Consider the following 18680-nt stretch of genomic DNA (forward strand, 5'->3'; position numbering starts at 1 on the left):
ATCTTTGCATTTTTCTCTGCAACTTGCTGTGCCTATGTTGTAAACAAGGCAATCGGAAAGATGTTCTGGCTTGCGGCCATTCAAAGGAGCATTAACATTAAAATAATAATAGGTTATTCTGCAAAGCAAACTTTACGAAGAACCAGCTGGAGTGGCAGTCCTCAGCTTAGGGAGCACTGGGAGAAAACCACCTTTGAGCTTTCAGGTTTCAAGCTCAGGTTGAGTACCAAAGTTGTTAGCTGGACGTGGGCTTTGGAGACCTGGACTAGCATCAGGTGCCGGTACCAAAGCTTGTTGGTACAGCAGGACCCCAGCTGTGCCATTCAGCTCTGGATGCAGGACATGACGTGACAAGAAACCAGGACCAAAGCCTCCGTCCAGCCCAGCGATGCTCCTGTGTACGGGGATCTAGCCCCTTCCCTCATGCCTGTGGCATGTTTACTAGCATATGCTTCACATCCCCGTTAACCAATAGGATTAACAAACAGCCTCATCAGGCAGCAAGGTCTTGGCCGTGGCTTTGACTCGCTTGTTCGCGGGGGTGGAGAGGGGATCTTGGAAACACTTGCAAGGTTTTTTATCATCTGTTTTATCGGTCTCAGGTGACATCCTCCTGAACGTGAATGGGATTGACCTGACGGGGGTCAGCCGGAGCGAGGCCGTCGCCCTGCTGAAAAACACCAACTCGTCGGTGGTGCTCAAAGCCCTGGAGATGAGAGCGTGCGAAGCCCAGGAGGAGCAGGGCCGCCTGCCACCCCCTGAGGCCACGCAGGCGGCCCCCGAGAGCAGCGAGTGGTCACCTTCCTGGGTTATGTGGCTGGGGCTGCCACGGTAAGTCCACAGATTGCATCCTCTTGCTGAAGGGGAGTGGGAGGAAAGATTTGTGTTTTCTGGCAACTCTTTCTTTTGGCTTGATTCATTGCACTGACATCTTAATTAAATCCAGGCTCTGTCGCAGACTTGACTCTAAATACCTCCCTTTTGTAAATGGGTATGTGTACATGGAAAAATAGACACGCAGATCCCCTTGCTAGGGAGGAAAGGATCCTGAATTGTTCCATTGAAAACATATCTGGCACTTAGAGAGTGAAAGGAAAAGCTTGCAGGGATACAGGAGCTTGCTGAATTGGGGTCTAGGCTCGACCACCCTGCAGAAGGCAGAGCTACCCCTCCCGCAGCTCTCAAGCTGCACAGCCCTTCTCCTTAGCCAAACCCAGCTGAATTGTTTGACTTTGCCCAGATGTTGCAAAGTGTGTGCAGTTGGCCGGTATCTCCGAATCACCTCTTTTAACCCCACCCCCGACTGAAAGAAGTACATTTGTCATACACAGGAAGCAGCTGTGTTGTCATTTCAGTAAGGAAAATAAAAGCCACATCGCATGTCGTTCTCGCAAACACACTCGGTGTGCAGGGTGTATACCTGCAGCTTCAGCGACATTTTGTAAGTATTAAATGAGGACATGTTGTGAATCTGTGAATATGTGAAGCTACTATCACACATTTGAAACTGGTATTCAGTTTTAAGGAATGAAGAATTTAGCTTACAAGTTACTTTCGTCCTTAGTCCTATCCCTGGCAGCAGTTCAGAGTGTCTTTTTGTCTTTTAGGGGAGGGCACGAGAAGATGGTCTGCAGAACAGGTGGGCATTTGCTCTAGGCACAGTTTCAGGACTCCTCTTCATTTCCCAGTCTCGCATAGCAGGTTAGATGCTTTCTCTCCTTCTGCCTTCAGCTGTTTAGAGACCTTGCAGCGAGATCTGCTGCGAGGGCCAGATGTGTTTCGGGACTTGGTCTGAGGCTAATGACTGTGTAACATGTGCTGAAGCACTGCAAGATCAGAAGGTAGGCCACGTGTCTGTCACCCACAGATGAAAGGTTCCTTCTCCAGTGGAGAGGACTATGTCCTTATTCCTGTGAAAGAAAAGCAGTAAAAAGAAAAAGCAGTAAATGGATGGCCCATAACTTGCTAATCCAGCCAATGGTAAACTCTTCTCACTCAGTCCCACTGCAGACAGGCAGCCCTAGGGAGGTCTTCGTTCTTGCTCGCTGCTTCTGCACCCCTGAGCTTGACCAGCAGCACTGTGAAGGCACTGGAGCATGGGTAGCGCTCCCAGCAGAGAGACAGCAAGCAGACTAGAGGCCTTATAGATGCTGCAATTCGCAATGCTGAGGCTTGCTTTCAATCGCCATCCGTTGCCAGATGGACTGAAACAATTGCACCTTGCCTATGCCTGCCCTAACCCCACCTTTGTTGGGCTGTAGAGGAAACCTGAGCTGCCTGAAGCCCCCGTGTCCTCAGCAAGGTGACGGAGATGAAGGACAGAGATCCAGTGCTGCAGGCTTGCGCCCAGAGTTCACATCAGTCAGTTCCACTTTGCAGTTTGGGAAGAAAAGTATTTTTCCCATTTTAAAAGCAGTCTCTGAGCTCACTCTATCTCCCCCTTCTCCGAAGGCTGCATGTGTGAAAGCATTCCCACCCCTTTGATCTGAAGGAAAATCAGCCTCAGTGTCAGCAAGGCTGAAGACAGGAGTTCATTGTAACTCCATCCCCAGCTGCGATGCCAAGCACAGCGTGGCCCTTCTCCGCCAAAGAAAAGTAAAGGGATTGGTATGCTGAGCTGGTACACTGCTCTGAACATCAGACTAAGACAGGGACCAACACTGGTTAGACATGACAGTAACAAAAGCGCGCTGCGTCCTTGTTAGTAGCTGGTTGGTTGAGTAGGGGTGTGCAAGGACTGGGTTTGGGTTTGCTCAGTAGGTATTATCAGACCCTTCAGTTCTCCCCAGCAGCAGTGTGCTTACACTCTTACTCTCGTACTGATTCTTCTTCAGGTCCCACACCAGATGTCTGGAAGTCCATCAACAGGTTCTCTCACTAGGATGTGTATCACATTAACTCCTTTCACTCCAGGCTGAGCATTTAACCTTTCCCTATCTGGCTTTCAGTTTGCTTTTGGCAAGGATCACGTCCCACTAGATCTCAAGGTATTCCCAGCAGTCTCACAGCCTTTTCCAGGCTGCTAGAGAAAACTATTCTTCTCCAAATAGATGTCTGACAGGTCCAGCTTGGCAAAGGTGCCTCATGTGCAACTATGGGACAAGACGGTGAAGATTCACCTACCCTAATTAAAACAACTTATAAGAGGGACTGCTCCAAGATACGTGAGTCCGAGAACATTTGGTACAGGTGATGGAAAAGTAGAAATGTCAAAATCATGATTATACAGGATCATGCAAAGTACTTGGGAAGACGGGTAGGATGGGGCACACCTACTTAAGAAAAACTGAACAAATAGGAAAGTCAGTAAAACTGGTAGGCCAGGAACAGGCATGATTAAAAAAAAAAGAGGCAGCTGGATGGTGGATTCTTTAAATTCTGCTGAGAACAGGAAGATGTGGCTCTAGACAAGCCATAGCACTGCAGTGCCAAGTATCTGTTCACGGCAAGCGAGACAGGGAGTGCAGATGCAGCTTGAAATTGCAACTTAGAGTGGGATGCTCAGGCTTAGGAAACTGAGGGGAGAGGAGAGTCTTTCCTTCTGTGTTCCAAAAACATGGAGTTTTGATGAAAATCCTGTCAAGGATGGTCTCATAAAATGTGCCGAGTTGAGCTAAACACTAGAGGATGTCTACAGACCTCTGCCCATGACTGACAAAGTAGAAAACAGGCTAATGTTAATAATAGTTACATGATTAAAAGTACCTTGCTTGCTTTTGAGGCCGGTGTACTATAAACACCTAATTCTTCCCAGGGACTGCATACTCATTACAGAGATGGGCACAGACAAGAGACACAAATATTGAGAGTTAGGGAACTATACCATTTTTCTAGTTCAAGTCAGCAGCGACAGCATCAGACAGGTTATCTGACTTCTCACACCAAAGCTCAAAGCCTTGGAAAAGCCATCTTGCATAATTTAACATTTGCGTATCTTACTTAAATTTCAGCCCTTTCCTTGTGAGAGCTTAAAATTGGCTTTGGTCACTTTTATATGGCTTGATAATACACAAACAACTCCTCTGTTCTTTCTGTAGTACAATCCAACATGTAGCAGTTATAAAATAGGATGCACATGTGCATCTGACGTCCGTCAGAACTTGGCCCACATGTGAGCGGAGGGGCTGCAAGCTGGGTGTCGGGAGGAAACAGTGATGCAGGACCTTAAGCATTCCCGCCCTAAGACTTATTTCAGGGTAGCTAATTTAATTGTTTATTGTTGAGGAAGACAGGTCTCCTTTATTTTTGGAGGGAAATGTTGTTGTGAAGCATGCACAAAGGAAATAATGTGGAGCAGCTGGTGAAAAGCATTTCCCCAGCCCCGTGATGTTTCTTCTACTGCTTGTTTTCCTGCTCTCCTTTCTCTGCTCTCCTCACATTTCCTTCCCCCAGCTAGCACTTAGAAATACTTTATAGATCATCCTGTCATAACATTTTCAAACATTAGTACTTCACACAAGTGCTTTTCTTCATCTGCAAAGTGAGATGAGAAAGACAGGAGGTGGCCAAAGTCATTCTGCAAACCAGGGGTAGAACTGAACATAACACACAGAATTAGGACAGAAACTCCCCCAAATTAACTCCATCCAGGCTGTAGGGCTCTGACAGGAGCAATTCTCAAATATTACTGTATTCCACTGCTACTTGGCTACTGTAACAGGGCAGGGGGAGGGAGTCATGCTTTCATACCTGTTATTGCTGAAGTGCTCCTGAAGCTGGGCTGGTTTTCACTCCCAGAGCATACTCGTGCTTTGCGAAAAGTGGCAGGGAATTGTACGTTTAACTACTTGAAAACAGGCACTTTTAAATTCTTTGTGCATCAGTAACTGATGCTCAGTTGTAGTATTTCTTACGATAGGACCCTGTGTCTAGACATTGTTTATCCCCAAATCTTGAATCTGAGGCAAGTTCACACATAAATCACTCTTTGTCCTCAGCTTTTGGAATATTTACAGATAGAGGCAGAAGACTGCGTGCTGCTCTCTTCCAAGGCAGAAGACGGTTCTCCTTGGACTGGTTGCAGTTTAGTGGGTTATGGCAGTTTAACTGGGTCGAAAGACACAGACTGGGGCTTTCGTTACCACAGAGGAGTAATCTACTCACACTAAGCATCTTTGGATGACGCAAGTACTTACTTCATTTTCTCTCTGTGGCGCTTTCTAGCTTGTCTTTATTACTACACAGCTGTAACCAGACCCAAATGAACTAACTCCCTTTGGGCTGCTCTTTGCTCAGGCAGAGCAGGCATCTCTGCTTATGTACTAAACTGTTTGGAGCAGGCAGTGCCCACCTGATATGTGGTACCTTATATGCGCTCAGCTTTGCGCACCCTGCCTCCCAGCATCCTTTTCACATTCCCGACAGCACTAACAAATAGCTGACGGATGGTGCACTGCCATGTTTATACCTTCTATCCTCTAGGACTGAGATAAGGAAACATTAATTTAAAGGCGTAAACACCACTTAGCCACTCCTATTCTGTCAAGAGTCAATCTCTAGCTATGGCCAGCGTGATGGGTCGGACGTGGCCTGCACCAAGCACCCACACAGCTCAACACCCCCAGCAGGACAAGAGAACATAGGAAGAACGAGAGCAAGAAAACTCATGGGTCAAAGTAAAGACAGGGAAATCACTCACCCGTTACTGTTGTGTGCAAAAGACTTGGCTTGGGGAATCAAGTTAAAACATTTAATTACCAGTTTGGGTATTGGGAACCAAAGATGACAAACGTGAAAAACCCTTGGGGAAAACCCCTTTCCTCCCCTTTTCCCATACTCAGCTTCACTCCAGCACTTCTCCTCCTGCCTTCCTGGCCTCCGCTGCCTTGTTACAGCAGGTTACACCCCATCCCTGCAGTGAGGCAAAAGGCAGCGCAGGGGGTTGGGAGTCGGGACAGACTAGTTGCTCTCTGCTGCTCCTTGCTCGTCCTGCGTTTCCTCTGCGCTGGCAGAGAGAACAATCCTAACACTAGACTAGTATGCTGTGTCTACTTTACTTAAATTTAGCATATGCTTTGACAACAAATACGTATTTATGCTTTCTGGACCGATAGAGACTGTGTAACTGATAACCTTACAGATGGTATGTACAGAATGCATGTAAGCCTTGTTTGTCTGTCTTCGCTGCGTTTTCTTCTCATGTCTTTACCTGCTTGGCTATTTCTTTTCTATGGTACTAGGATTTAGCTGATGACCTTTCAATTTCAGAAACATCCTCCTTAAGGCAGTGAGCATAGCACCGGGCAGCAGAGACCCCTGCCCCCAAAATCAACACTAGGTAATAGCACTAACGGCTGAATCCTGGCATCGCTTGGTCATGACCTTGATAAGTACCATCAAACATAGAGGGTTTAAGTGATTTTGCACATTTAAGAAGTCCACAGATGGTAAAGTAATAATGCCTGGCTGCTGAGGAAAGAAGCAAATGTCACCTGTTTCTTACATTAGCAGCCAGTGAATTCTTGTGCAAATATTATATACCTACCATCCTGGCAGCAGGTGAATATTTGTAGGTCCTGGGGGACTAATCTAGTATTGCTATAAAATCCTGCTGTGAAACACAGCAAAAGCATTATTTGACAAACAGAATTTTTAAAAAGCTGGACATATTGGTCTTTAAGATAAAGTTATTAATCCTTCTATAGAAGAAGTGTCAGCTGTTTCTTAGAAACCTAAAGAGTCTCTGAATAGAGTTTGGTAACAGTTGCTTGCTGTAGGCCAGCCTATAATTTCAGCTATGGAATAGCAAAAGGATTTTCAGGCTCTTCAATCATTCCTGAATACACTGCTAACGTGGTGGGTTAAGTACTAAGCACAGAAATTTCTGTTGCTCTGTAACTAATGAAATTAATTTGGTTCTTTCCTGTTTGGTTAAAAAAAAGAAACAAAGCAGGTATTGAAATTAATGTACTCAGAGCAATAGGCAAACTGTAAGTCTAGTAACCTTACTACTCTTGCTTTCCCCTATTCCTTGTTTCAGCTAAACTTTGACTCAGCATAACTTACAATATCATAAAATGCATTCAAAAGACAAATGGAGGGAGAAGCAGATTTCAGGTCTCTCACCATAAAAACTTGTGTTAATCATTATAGTGAGGAGAAATTATCTTCTTGACAGCAGTCTCAGTACTCCAAACCACTGACTGACAGGGATAGGCTTCTCACATCTTCTATGGTGTGACTTACTGTGTTACTTGACAAGAAAAGCTCAGGATCCCTCCTTCCACTGATACTCTTCTTTGTGTCATCTCTGTGATTTTTCTAATTCTGGCTCATTGGCCTTGAAATTATTTAGCTTTGACCTGCACCACAGTAATAAATGCCTGACCACTTTTGACACAGTTAGTCACATACAGGCTCTTATCTGGAAGATAAAACAAGTCACTGGACAGCACAAGGTAGGTGAAATACATTTTCTGGAATGGCAGCTTACAAATATTAAATCCCGTCTCAGTTAAGTGTTTATCACTTTCAACTAGATCATTTAGCATAAATTATTACCCAATGAAACAACTTATTTAATATTTTAACCCCAAGATTACCTAGTAATTTTACTTTCAGGGTAACTGGTTGTGGAAAGCAGCACTACAAAACCAGAAGGGAAGTATAGGTGTCTAATACAGTGGAACTTTGGTGCTATTTTGCATCTTCGAAACACTCTAAGAGGGTATGAAAAAGCAGACTAATCATTAATGATTCATCAAAATCTGAAGTTAACCATAAGACATTTAATTAGACTGGTTTGTTTCAGGTATTTGTACAGCTGCAAAGAAATCGTATTACGAAGAAATACATCTGGAAGTCTTGGCTTCAGCATCGTAGGAGGTTATGAAGAACATACTGGAAATAAACCCTTCTTTATCAAATCCATTGTTGGGGGAACACCAGCATATAATGATGGCAGAATTAGGTAATGATAACTATATAATGAAAAGTAGCATTTATGTAAGTCTTTCATCTAGTTAATTTGTGTGGGTTTTTTTTAAAAACAAGTTTTCATGAAGATAGCATAGGGGGAAGAAAGGACTCATTGATACAGAACTAACTCTGACAGATATAGGAAACAGGACATAAGTGTCCTGAACTTTAACAGATTTGCCTTCATAGTAGAATGTTTTCAGATGTCTAGCAATCACTAGTATGTAAGTATAAAGGTAAGTCAGTTTGATCTCTGGGGTAGTACAAAGCATGCCAGCACAGAGCAGCTTTCCCACATCCCCAGATCAAAAAACCCCCAACCAATCAACCACCTTCCCTGCAAACACCAATACAATTTAAGAGAGTAAATGCAGAATTATGGAGCAAACTTGTATCAGTTAAGAAGTCTTAGAACTGTTTGTTCAGAACACGGATCAGTCCCATTTGAAAGAACTATGTCCTATTTTCTTTCAAATATGTCTAAAAACAAGTGAAGTATTTTCACCTGCTTTATTCCCTTATTCGTGAACAGTAGTTAACCAGAAAACGAATAGTAATACTCCTTTCTACCTCTTCCTCCCAGCTTAAGAACATGCTTTAGCATTTGCAAACATTTAAATAAGAAGTCACCTTGTTCAATTGTTCTCTCGTATTTGCCTTTGGTTTTTCAGATGCGGCGACATCCTCCTTGCTGTCAATGGCAGGAACACATCAGGAATGATGCATGCCTGCTTGGCAAGGATGCTCAAAGAACTGAAAGGAAAAATTACTCTCACAATTGTGTCCTGGCCTGGCACTTTTTTATAAAACAAGGCTTCATGGAGAGTATGACAAGTAATTTAACACAGAAAAAAACACCAACAAAGGACCATTGGTCTTTGCTTTTTTTGGGGGGGCCAAGGATGTGTTTATAAAGAAAAGGTTTGTGAAATTTCAACCTGCATGTCAAGAAAAGTCAAGTTTAGACAAAGCAGGGACACCTGTCAGAAAATCACTTCAGAGTGATTTAAGCTACAGACTTAAGTCTTTCCTTCCCTGTGTTCTTAAGGTTTTTTTTGTTTTCGGGTTTTTTTTTTTATATATATATATTTAATGCATTGCAATGATAATGAAATTTAAGGAGCAGCAGCTCCTCCTCATTCACTTTATTTTGATTTACAAAAAGAAATCCTTGAATAACTTATTGAAAAACTTCTTGCAATTTTTCTAGTTGCAAAAATCAGGTGAAGGTTTTTATCCAACACATTAATAGCACTTTGATTATGTGTACCTTTTCATGGTCAGCATGAAGCTGGTTATTTTCAAGACTTTCAAGTACTGTTTGTTAGTCTGTAAACTGTGAATTAAATTTCTAAAATAATTAAAAATAACTGTAACTGTGTACTTGTACAGACATTATTTTAATCCAAAACCAAATTACCGAGTTTCCCTGGTATGTTTTGATTAATACTATTAAATTCTAGGATTTTTATATGAATTATTGTTTTTAAGGAAGTACACTGCACCCTGCTAATACCATGAAGCAAGTCTTCTAAATAGCACCCTGACAGGGCAGTACAATTTTTGCAGGACTGCCATGCCAATCACACTTGATACAGTTCTGGATGGAGTAAATCTGAAAGTGATGATGGTCTTATGTTTTTCTTAAAATAGTTCTTTGCCTTTCTCTGCAAATTACCCATGTTCCAAAGTCTTATATTTTCCTCACAAGCCAGCAATGGGAAGAGGATATGTTTGTTAATCTTCATCATGTTAAGGACAGCTGTTCCCGTAGAACAAAGACTAAAATGAACTTTCTCTTAAGCCACTGAAAAACAGCAGGGATGATTATCCAGCTTAATTCACCCTTACGCACCCACACAAACCAGACATAATTACTAAGTGTATGATCACCATACTCAGTATTCTATCAGACTAAGAACAATCAGCACCTTTCCCAGTTTCCCTAATTCTTTTCATTTCACCTTCATACAAGGTTCTTGAAGAGTTTGCAATTCCTGCCTGCCCCTGTAGTAAGGGATGACCTTTTCAAATATGAACTCCAAAAGCTATACTAATCCCACACTGTTCCAGATGTTGATATATAATAAAGTGAATGCACACTGTTTCTAAAGTCAGTAAAAGAATGACCTTCCCACTGGCTTATGTAAAAAGGAGACAATTTAATACAAAGAATTTAAGCCCTATATATTGTAAGAGCATAAGCCTCTAGCTGCAAGATGTTTTCCCATTGTTTCTTAAAAGACAAAGTCAGTCCAGGAATCTTAACATGAAAAATTTATTCTCTTATTTTCAAAAAAACCAAAGTAATCTTTGATTTCAAACTAACAGAACAAGATTAAGAGCAAATTATTTTAATACCCAGAAAAATAACAGGATTTATAGTAATCTATTTCTGGCACTAATATATATGCAAGTAGGCAAAAATCACACAAGCCTATTCCACAGGGGCAGCTTCAGTGTTCTCCTGTTCAGGAGCAGGTTCACCGCTGGCTTCTTTTCCTTCTTTGCTTCTTTTGGATTTTTTGTGTTTGTGCCTTCTGTGGCTGTCCCCTTCTTCACTGTCGTGACGACGTCTACTGTTACTGAAAAAAGAAAGAGAAAAAAATACCTCAAACAAATTTCGTGACACTTCAGGCCCCATTTAATTACAAAGTACCAAAAACCCAGCCCTTGCATTCATATTTGCAAAATGGCACCTGCTCCTGTTCTGACTGATATAGTATTTGGAAGTCAGGACCAAACTGCATTTTTCTTGGAGTGGTACATATATCCACCCATCCTGTACTTTTTGTTGGGAAACTGGAATGATTTTTCACATTTGTAGCCCATATTCTAATAGCAATACTTTTGATAATGTCATGTCCCTACTGGTATCCCTTAACGGTTTAACATTCTTGTTGACCCCCTTCCCTGGACTTAACCTTTATCTCAAGTGATCATGAGGGTTATTTTACTTACTAAGAATCACTGTTGAGTTCTTATGTTAATGCTGCTGAATGTCAGCTTCACTCTACCTCCTTCTGACCCACCATTTTTACCCTTCTTTCCCCAAATTCATAATTTCTGTTCACTAGCTAAGACTGTCACATACATCATTCAATATGAAGTTAGCCGGGGCCAACACTGCTTTTTGTCTGTCCACATTTTATATGGCAGACTTGTTCCAAAGTAGTACATCTGTTTACAGTCTTTCCACCAAACTCCAGTTTGTTTGGGGTTCTTTTAAAAGTTTACTTTATTTTTTTAAAGTGGTCAAGTCTTTCATATCCTATTAAAAAAAAAAAAATAATCAAACCTTCGAGATGACTTGTGTCTAGTCTCTTCTTTCTCTCTGTGTCTCCTGTCTCTGTGTCGGTCTTCTTTCTCTCTACTTGTTCTATGGCGGTCATAGCCTCTTTCTGCATAGTCTCTGTATCTGTATCGTTCTTCATCACTGATTAAAAAAGAAGGTATTTTCAGGACAGTAACATTAACCAGTGTATATATTAGAAAAAGAAGTTCTTACACACTCTCAAGATAAATGACAGACAAATCTTAATGTCGCTTCTGGGTTTCTAAACAATATCCACAATGTATGCCAGAAGGACATTAAAGCTCTTCACCTTACACACTAGACTTCTGTGGTTAATACAATTTTGAAAGGGGATTGTTCAGTAAAAATGGAAGGAAAAAAGAATACAACAGTGTCACATTAAGTTTATACAGGAGTTATCAAGCAGTTAGCTTAAACCTGTATCTAGCTGCAAATGAAGTACAATCCTACATAAACTTTAGTAAAGTTTTCAGATCAGTGTGTGTAATGCTCAACACTTATCAGAACACTTTTGGACTATTATACCATTTGGGTAAATTAAATTAAATTTTGGTACAGTTGATCTATTTCCTTACATCAGCTTCAAGAAAGAAAAAGCTAGGTGCAAAGAGATTGACAGTAAAATATACTCAGTGATTTGGGTTGCTTTTAAAATTAATTTCTCTCCAGTACCAACACTGTCTCTACTTCCACTCCTCTCCTGGATTACCACGGGTGCTGCCCTGCCACAATGCTGGAAAAACTCCCTAAATATTACAGGCTATATAAGAATTTAAAGGCTTCACCTAGGAACGTATTTTCATATTTTCATTTGATGAAAAGGGCAGTTCTAAGAGTTTAGTAAAATTTTAAAAAAAGATGAGAGCAGAATCTATAGTTAGCCAACACCACTCATACTACATTAGCATTAGCTTAAAAAGGCATGCTCATTTTATCATTTCTCTACCAAGAAAATCCTACCCAGATACAGTATCCAGTATCATTTAACAACAAAACTTCCAATACAAATGAACTTACTGTAACTACTTATATATCACATGAAGTCTTCATAACCATAGTTTGAAAGATTCCTACCAAGTCCTAAAGAAAGGCACAATGTGACCAGGCTTTCTGAGGCAGTAATTAAACCAGAAGGATTTAGGCTGGAAGGGGCTTTGTGGATGTCACTTGGGCTAACCCCTTCTCAATACAGGGCTAACTCAGAAGTCTGTTCAGGTTGCTCAGGACCTTGTTTAGTCAAGTTTTGAGTATCTCCAAGGCTGGAGATTCCACGACCTCCCTCTGTAACCTGTCTTAGCACTTGATCACTCTTTTTGTGATTATTCCCTCCCCTCCCTCCGTATCTAACTAGAATTTCCCTTGCTGTGACTTTTAACTATTGCCTCCTGTCCTTTCTCGGTGCAGTTTGAAAAAGAGCCTGGCTCTATCACCTCTATAACCATCCATTAGGTAGCTGAAAATAGCCTTTAAAGAATCCTCCTCATCCTACTCCTTTCAAGCTAAATAACTCCATCCCCTTAGCCCTGCTAACCACCTCATCAGACCTCCACCGGACTCTCCAGTCTGCCAATGTCTTCTTTTTCATATTGAGGGTCCCAAAACTGGGCACAGTACTTTGCACATTGTATTAAGTGCCAAATAAGAGGGGAATAACGACATTCTCCACCTGCGGGCTACACTCTAATGTAGCTCAATGCGTTTTGACCTTTATTGCACATGAAGTGCCAAGGCCCATTCAATTTGTTATCCACCAGGACACCAAGTCCTTTTCTGTAAAGCTGCTTCTAGCCAGACAGACTCTCATCTGCTCTGCTGCACGGGATTATTGGGTTCCAGGACTTAAAAATACAGTTGTTGGGTTTTGGGTTTGTTTTTCAAATTGCTGAGGAAGAACCACAAAATGGTAAGATATCAATCAAATTCCAAAGTTTACATTTTTAGTGGTAACTAATTGACTTGAAATGATCAAAACAAAAAAAGAAAACATAGTATTTGCAGAACAGACAACAGTCCAAAAAGAACTGCATCTTCTCAAGGGGGCAGAGTGACACATATTGTAAAAATGCACAATTTCATCTGAGGATAGCAGGGTAAAGGTAGAAGAGAATATAAAGACAGCTGAAGGCTCCTTTTTAAAACCACATTTTGGTTATACTGATAGAATAAAAATAATTCCAATTTTCTTACAATTTTGAGCAATACTATAGCACAAATACAGCCTATTTATCTGGAAAAGAACTGCTAAAAATGTTGAAAGCAGTAATTTCTGAACAGTAAAAAGCTAAAGATGACACTTACTCCAAATCCTACCACAGTGTCGCTTGAACAAAGTTTAAACAAAGGGAATTTAAATAAAAGTAATGCATCTGCATTCTCTAAAATAGTTCTCATTCTCTTCCTCATAACTCATTTCATTTTATTTTCTTAAATGCACAGAATTGAAAATAAACCTTCTTAAAAAACACTATGTCTGCATGTTCTGTCTTAAGCCTCTCTCACCTTCTCTGTGACTCCCAAACCAACTTATACTAGTTAAAGGCCTCCCGTTTTCTTACACAGCCATGTGGCAACAGCTTTGCTACAGATGGTGGATAATTTAGTCACATAAAAAAGTTGAGGCCTGCTCTTCCCCCTCCTTTACAGATAACTCTGGCAGCAGCACAGACATTTCTTGAGGCCTGGAAGCTATTAAGGTTCATTTCAAGCACCCTTGAATGACCAGGCTTCTTTCTGGCCTTCAATCAAGCTGTCTGAGAAACAGATGTTTAGATTGGTCTTGATTTCTCAGAAACCGACCCTGGAATCATAGCACATGCACATGGGAGACAACATCATCACATCAGCATACACGGAAAATCCCCTATCTTGCACCCAGTTTGGGTCTTCAGCTAAGAATCATCATGTAAAAAATATCATCTCTCAACTGAAGTAATGTTGACTCCGGGTGCTCTCATTCCCCACAGAGTAACACCACTGGTAAAAACCATCCACCTAATAGCTAATGTATATATCCAGCAAAACTTGAAACTTAACAAAAAACACTGAGAAAAGCATTAGGACGTTTACACCAAAATATTTAGCAAGTAATGAGCAAAGTAAGTTTAGATAAGTCTGGCAAGCCAATAGACCTCTGCTCTATGGAGTCATAGTGAGCTCAACATTGAATGCTTTGTACTTGTGAACATGAACCACACAACAGTTGCAGCTTTTTTCTGTTGTTTTTTTTTTTTAAAAGTAATTAGAGAGTTGAAAGCTAAATAAAGTTATCTGCCATTATTTTTGTCATCTGCCTGAAAATGAACAAAAGTTCTTGACCTTGAAATAATAGTTTTAAAAAAGATAGGACAGATTATTATCCAGCCAGTGCTAATGACCAAACTAACCATTTTAGCAGCTAATAACACCATTCATTAAGGTCAAATGTTGTACCACATTGCTCTTACCACTGAATTGCCAACTAAGATTCACTTAGTACTTCTATAGATTTTTCTAGAACTACTGATGTCAAAGAGAGCTGGATATCTCACTCCTACACAGGGCTTAAATCACACCTTTAACCTGTAAAGCACTATGACAAGTTTGGATGTATACTGTTGTTTTTACAGTTCTGTTTTACATTTAGAAATTTAATTCTAGTTTCCAAGAGAAAAGGGGGAAGGGGAGGAAGCCACACCCTCTAGCTTTTTGGAATACAGACCTGAACACTAGATTTTGATGTTGAAGTACACTGTTTAACAACACAGACACAGGGTTTTGAGCAGAGTTACAGCATGCTTAAGACATTTCGCTAACCTGTTGAATACACTTGGAGTTGGACTGTGATCTCGGTCCCTCTCCCTGTCTCTGGTACGTTCTCGATCTCTGTCTCGGTCCCGGTCCCGATCCCGATCTCGGGATCGCTCTCTCTCACGTTCCCTATCCTTCTCTCTTCGTGCATAGTAATCCCACTGTTTGCTGGTGTCCATAAGACTAGACCACGAAGGAGCAGGACCTGCAAAGTGCGGAAAGGTGACTAAAGAAAAAGACGTGGGTATTAGAAAGAACAAAATCACATACCATATGAAAACTGTAATACTACTCATGCATGAAAACAGAGACATTTGTCAGCCTCCTCCAATGACATTTTTCAATCTTCCCCTTTCACACAGATGTTAATTCTGAGCAAACTCTGCATTTTTTCCATGATGCTAATAAAGGCCTCTGGCACTCATTTAAATACTCGTTATGAAGATGTACAGAACCAGGATATACACCACAAAGACTGCCTAAATCCTTTTGGGGAAAAAAAAAAATAATTGTGCAAAGATTTGCTGAAGAATCTGATTTTACATGGTCAAATGGCTTTGTTTTGGGGGAAACAACAAAACAAAAACAACCAGAAAACAAAACTACCTTCAAAACTCAGTGGCTCTGAGAGTACAGTTCAGAAAAACAAAGAAAAAGGATGCTTCTATCTTTATATTTAGATGCTACTATTTTTATGTTTTGTCCTTTAAAATCATTGTATTTAAAATACTTTAGTTACAAAGTTCTCATTCACTAATTTACATTCTATACTGTGCTTTGCCATACTTTTCTGATTACAGATGTAACAGCAGCTTTAGAAATAAATTCCACAAATTCATTCTGGGGAGAAGAAATAACGCTCCTACTTATGCTTTGTAAGATACCATTTCTAATGAATACTCAGCACAGCCACTATTACCACTAAAATATAACAGTTTCAGAAAATTAAGCATTTTGTCTTAATCTAAAAGATGATATGCTTAAGTTAAGAAGGAAGTCACAACACCATCTCACCACTTTTTTAGGTACTCAGCAACGGAAAGAGAGAAGGGACATGCTTCTCCATTGCTTTCTGCCAACTCCGATGTAATAGATAACTACTACTCTTAATACCCCAATTGTTCTGTCCTGCCCTCCCTCTCCAGAAGCCCCATGAATGCATTCTGTTAATGAAAAATAAGGGCTGTAGTATTTAACTGGAAACAGCACTCTCTAGTGGACTTACAGTACAGAGGACTTCCCACTTTCTGCTTATCTGCTTTGCTAGCCAATGATAACATAGCCTTCAATAAATCGTTTGTTTTGAGTTCCACTTCATTATCTATAATATGAGAACAATATTCACTTGACTTCATGGTGTCACAAAGAGACATTAATATATAATTAACATAAATATCCACTGAACAATGTAAAGTGCGTTACTGATGCTGTATTTAATACTGCCGAGTTATAAAACCAGTGGCTCCTCCTGACAGCTATGTTCAGACTGCCTTGCCTACAACGTCGGGGGTATGCCTACCCCAGAAAGCTTTGGCAGAAGCTTATGATAGCAGTTTGCCAAGCGTCCAAAGGAGGAATACAAAAGACCTTTTGAGCAGGCAGTGGAGCAGGAAAACACACTTCATTGTTAAAATACATTTGCAATGAAAAGCATTGTAATTCTTTTAAAAAGCATTTATACAAAGTTTTGCCTCTAACAAAATGCTTGACACTGTTTCACTTCAGGGCTACAGACAAAATGAGGAGTTAACAGAAAAAAATATCCTAATACAATAGTATGTTGTTCATTATACTGCCAAAACCTGAAATTCTTCTAAGGAAAGCTGCCAGAAATAGCAAAAAAACAGCTGGACTTTAAAGACTGGTAATTTCCTTGACTTGCCACTATGTCAACAATATACGTATGGTCTACGAGACACTGGTTGCCAGAATATTCTGATCTAAAGTGTAAACTTAAGTTTAACTTTAAATGTATATTACAAAACAATTATTAATGATAGTATAAACTTTTACAATAAATTTTGGTTACTCCCTCACATCTGCAGTAATTCTCATCAGACAAAAGTCTGTCATTTCCACCCCAATAACCTGAGATAAACCAGTTACTTGATACTCTGCGCATTTTTGTATCTAGATTTTCACCAGTAGTTATTCACAACACACAAGAAGCTTACTTTCTAATATGAATTGGTGCTCTGTGTTTACTACTTAGAATGAAGTAATTTGTCACTTTTAGTATTTCTACATGGATTATTCTAATAACGTCTACAAAAAGAAGGACACTTCTGAAGTTTAACTCTCATTTTATTTCTAAAACAGGAAGAGAGGGAGCTTTGAACAATCAATGGTTTTGAAGACTTAAGTCCTGTTTTGGAGATGGTTTAAAAATTTAAAAGCTGCATGGTGTCCCAGTCTAAGGCAAACTATTAATACACCTTCTTTGTGCCTCAAAAAATACTGACTCTCAAACTGTTTCTGTAACACTAAATTTCTTGCAAGTTCATAAGATATAAAGAACATTTAGAGTACAGAACAGAGAAATGCTTGAGGAAAAAGTGAACAAGCATACAAGTCGCTTCACTGGCAGACCAAACAGTGCCATATATTGACAGCTCAATGAAATTCAAAGATCTGATGGCAAAGGTAGCACTGAATTGTGTAAAGATTTAACAGCAAATGGAAGAAACTGCACTGATGCAGTGGAAGAACACAAAGACAAAATAAGTATTCTTGAAGCTACAAGTTAAGAAAATTATTTTACTATGCAACCTTCCTAATGGGCTTGCAGTGGGAAACATGCCTGACCACTATGGAAAAGACACCAAAGCATGAGATTAGCAATTTGAATAGGCAGAAGAAAGGCTAGAGCCTTAATCAAGATTGGTATTTTTTGCAATGCATTCCATATGCTCATCTTCCCCTGCAGTTTTGACAAAGTCATGAAACATACAGACTGGCAAAGAAGACAACGGGTTGGAGATTCAGTGCTATCATCCAAAGCAACTATACTTTGCGATTCTTAATTAAAATGATCATCTGTACCCTAAGCCCTCAATTTACCTAAGTTATGATGCACAGTGAGCACTGGTAAAACACTGACCACCAATCATGTTGTGAGACAGAGATTATGAGAGTAAGGTGCTAGCCAGGATGAACAACAGCGATAAAATGCCACTGAGCCTCTACAGATCCAAAAATCTGTATGACAGGCACAGTTTAGAGACAGACAATTTGCTTTGTGCAGCAAATATGAAAGCTTTTGCCACAATAGGGATGCCAGCTATACTGAGAAGACGGGAGCAGACTATGCTCCTTGGTCTCCATAACCATACAAAGGCAAACACAATTTTTTAACCCTGCTGAGTAAATTCACCTTCAATGTTGGCATGATCATAGTGACAGTCATCTTTCAAATACTGGTACTGCAACAACATAAGCATGCCATCACCTCTGAAGGTCAACATAAAACTTGGAAACGTTCCTGTGTCCCTGACAATACTTGACAGAATAGCAAATTCTAACAAAAGAGATTCCGAGGTAAAAAACATTCTAAATTGGAGACTACATATTAGATGCAATATACATACTAATCGCTGTAAGACTGCTTTCCTTATGATATTCTGCATGGCTTTGGATACTGAAGGTTCAGCAAAATAGTCAC

The 18680-nt window shown here is 40.4% G+C and overlaps 2 protein-coding genes across 16 annotated transcripts in view; one reads left to right on the forward strand and one right to left on the reverse strand.

The window, feature by feature from the left end:
- Window positions 1–8811, forward strand: part of LNX1 (ligand of numb-protein X 1) — a 130804-nt gene extending 121993 nt beyond the window's left edge. For all 7 annotated transcript variants that reach the window (XM_049831579.1, XM_049831601.1, XM_049831608.1 and 4 more), the window contains 3 exons: window positions 603–831; window positions 7751–7909; window positions 8589–8811. In XM_049831579.1, coding sequence (XP_049687536.1) covers window positions 603–831; window positions 7751–7909; window positions 8589–8724 — 524 coding nt within the window. In that variant the 3' untranslated portion in view covers window positions 8725–8811. The remainder of the gene's footprint in view (window positions 1–602; window positions 832–7750; window positions 7910–8588) is intronic.
- Window positions 8812–10179: 1368 nt separating this feature from the next.
- The window catches only part of FIP1L1 (factor interacting with PAPOLA and CPSF1), a 45100-nt gene continuing 36599 nt past the window's right edge, over window positions 10180–18680 (reverse strand). For 3 of the 9 annotated variants that reach the window (XM_049831731.1, XM_049831675.1, XM_049831655.1), the window contains 4 exons: window positions 16245–16340; window positions 15026–15245; window positions 11216–11353; window positions 10180–10502 (listed from right to left, as the gene is read on the reverse strand). In XM_049831731.1, coding sequence (XP_049687688.1) covers window positions 10355–10502; window positions 11216–11353; window positions 15026–15245; window positions 16245–16340 — 602 coding nt within the window. In that variant the 3' untranslated portion in view covers window positions 10180–10354. The remainder of the gene's footprint in view (window positions 10503–11215; window positions 11354–15025; window positions 15246–16244; window positions 16341–18680) is intronic. The other 6 variants (XM_049831703.1, XM_049831684.1, XM_049831722.1 and 3 more) reach the window with 4 other exon arrangements.

This window comes from Accipiter gentilis, chromosome 3 (assembly GCF_929443795.1).
Source record: "Accipiter gentilis chromosome 3, bAccGen1.1, whole genome shotgun sequence".
Classification (NCBI taxonomy): Eukaryota; Metazoa; Chordata; class Aves; order Accipitriformes; family Accipitridae; genus Astur; species Astur gentilis.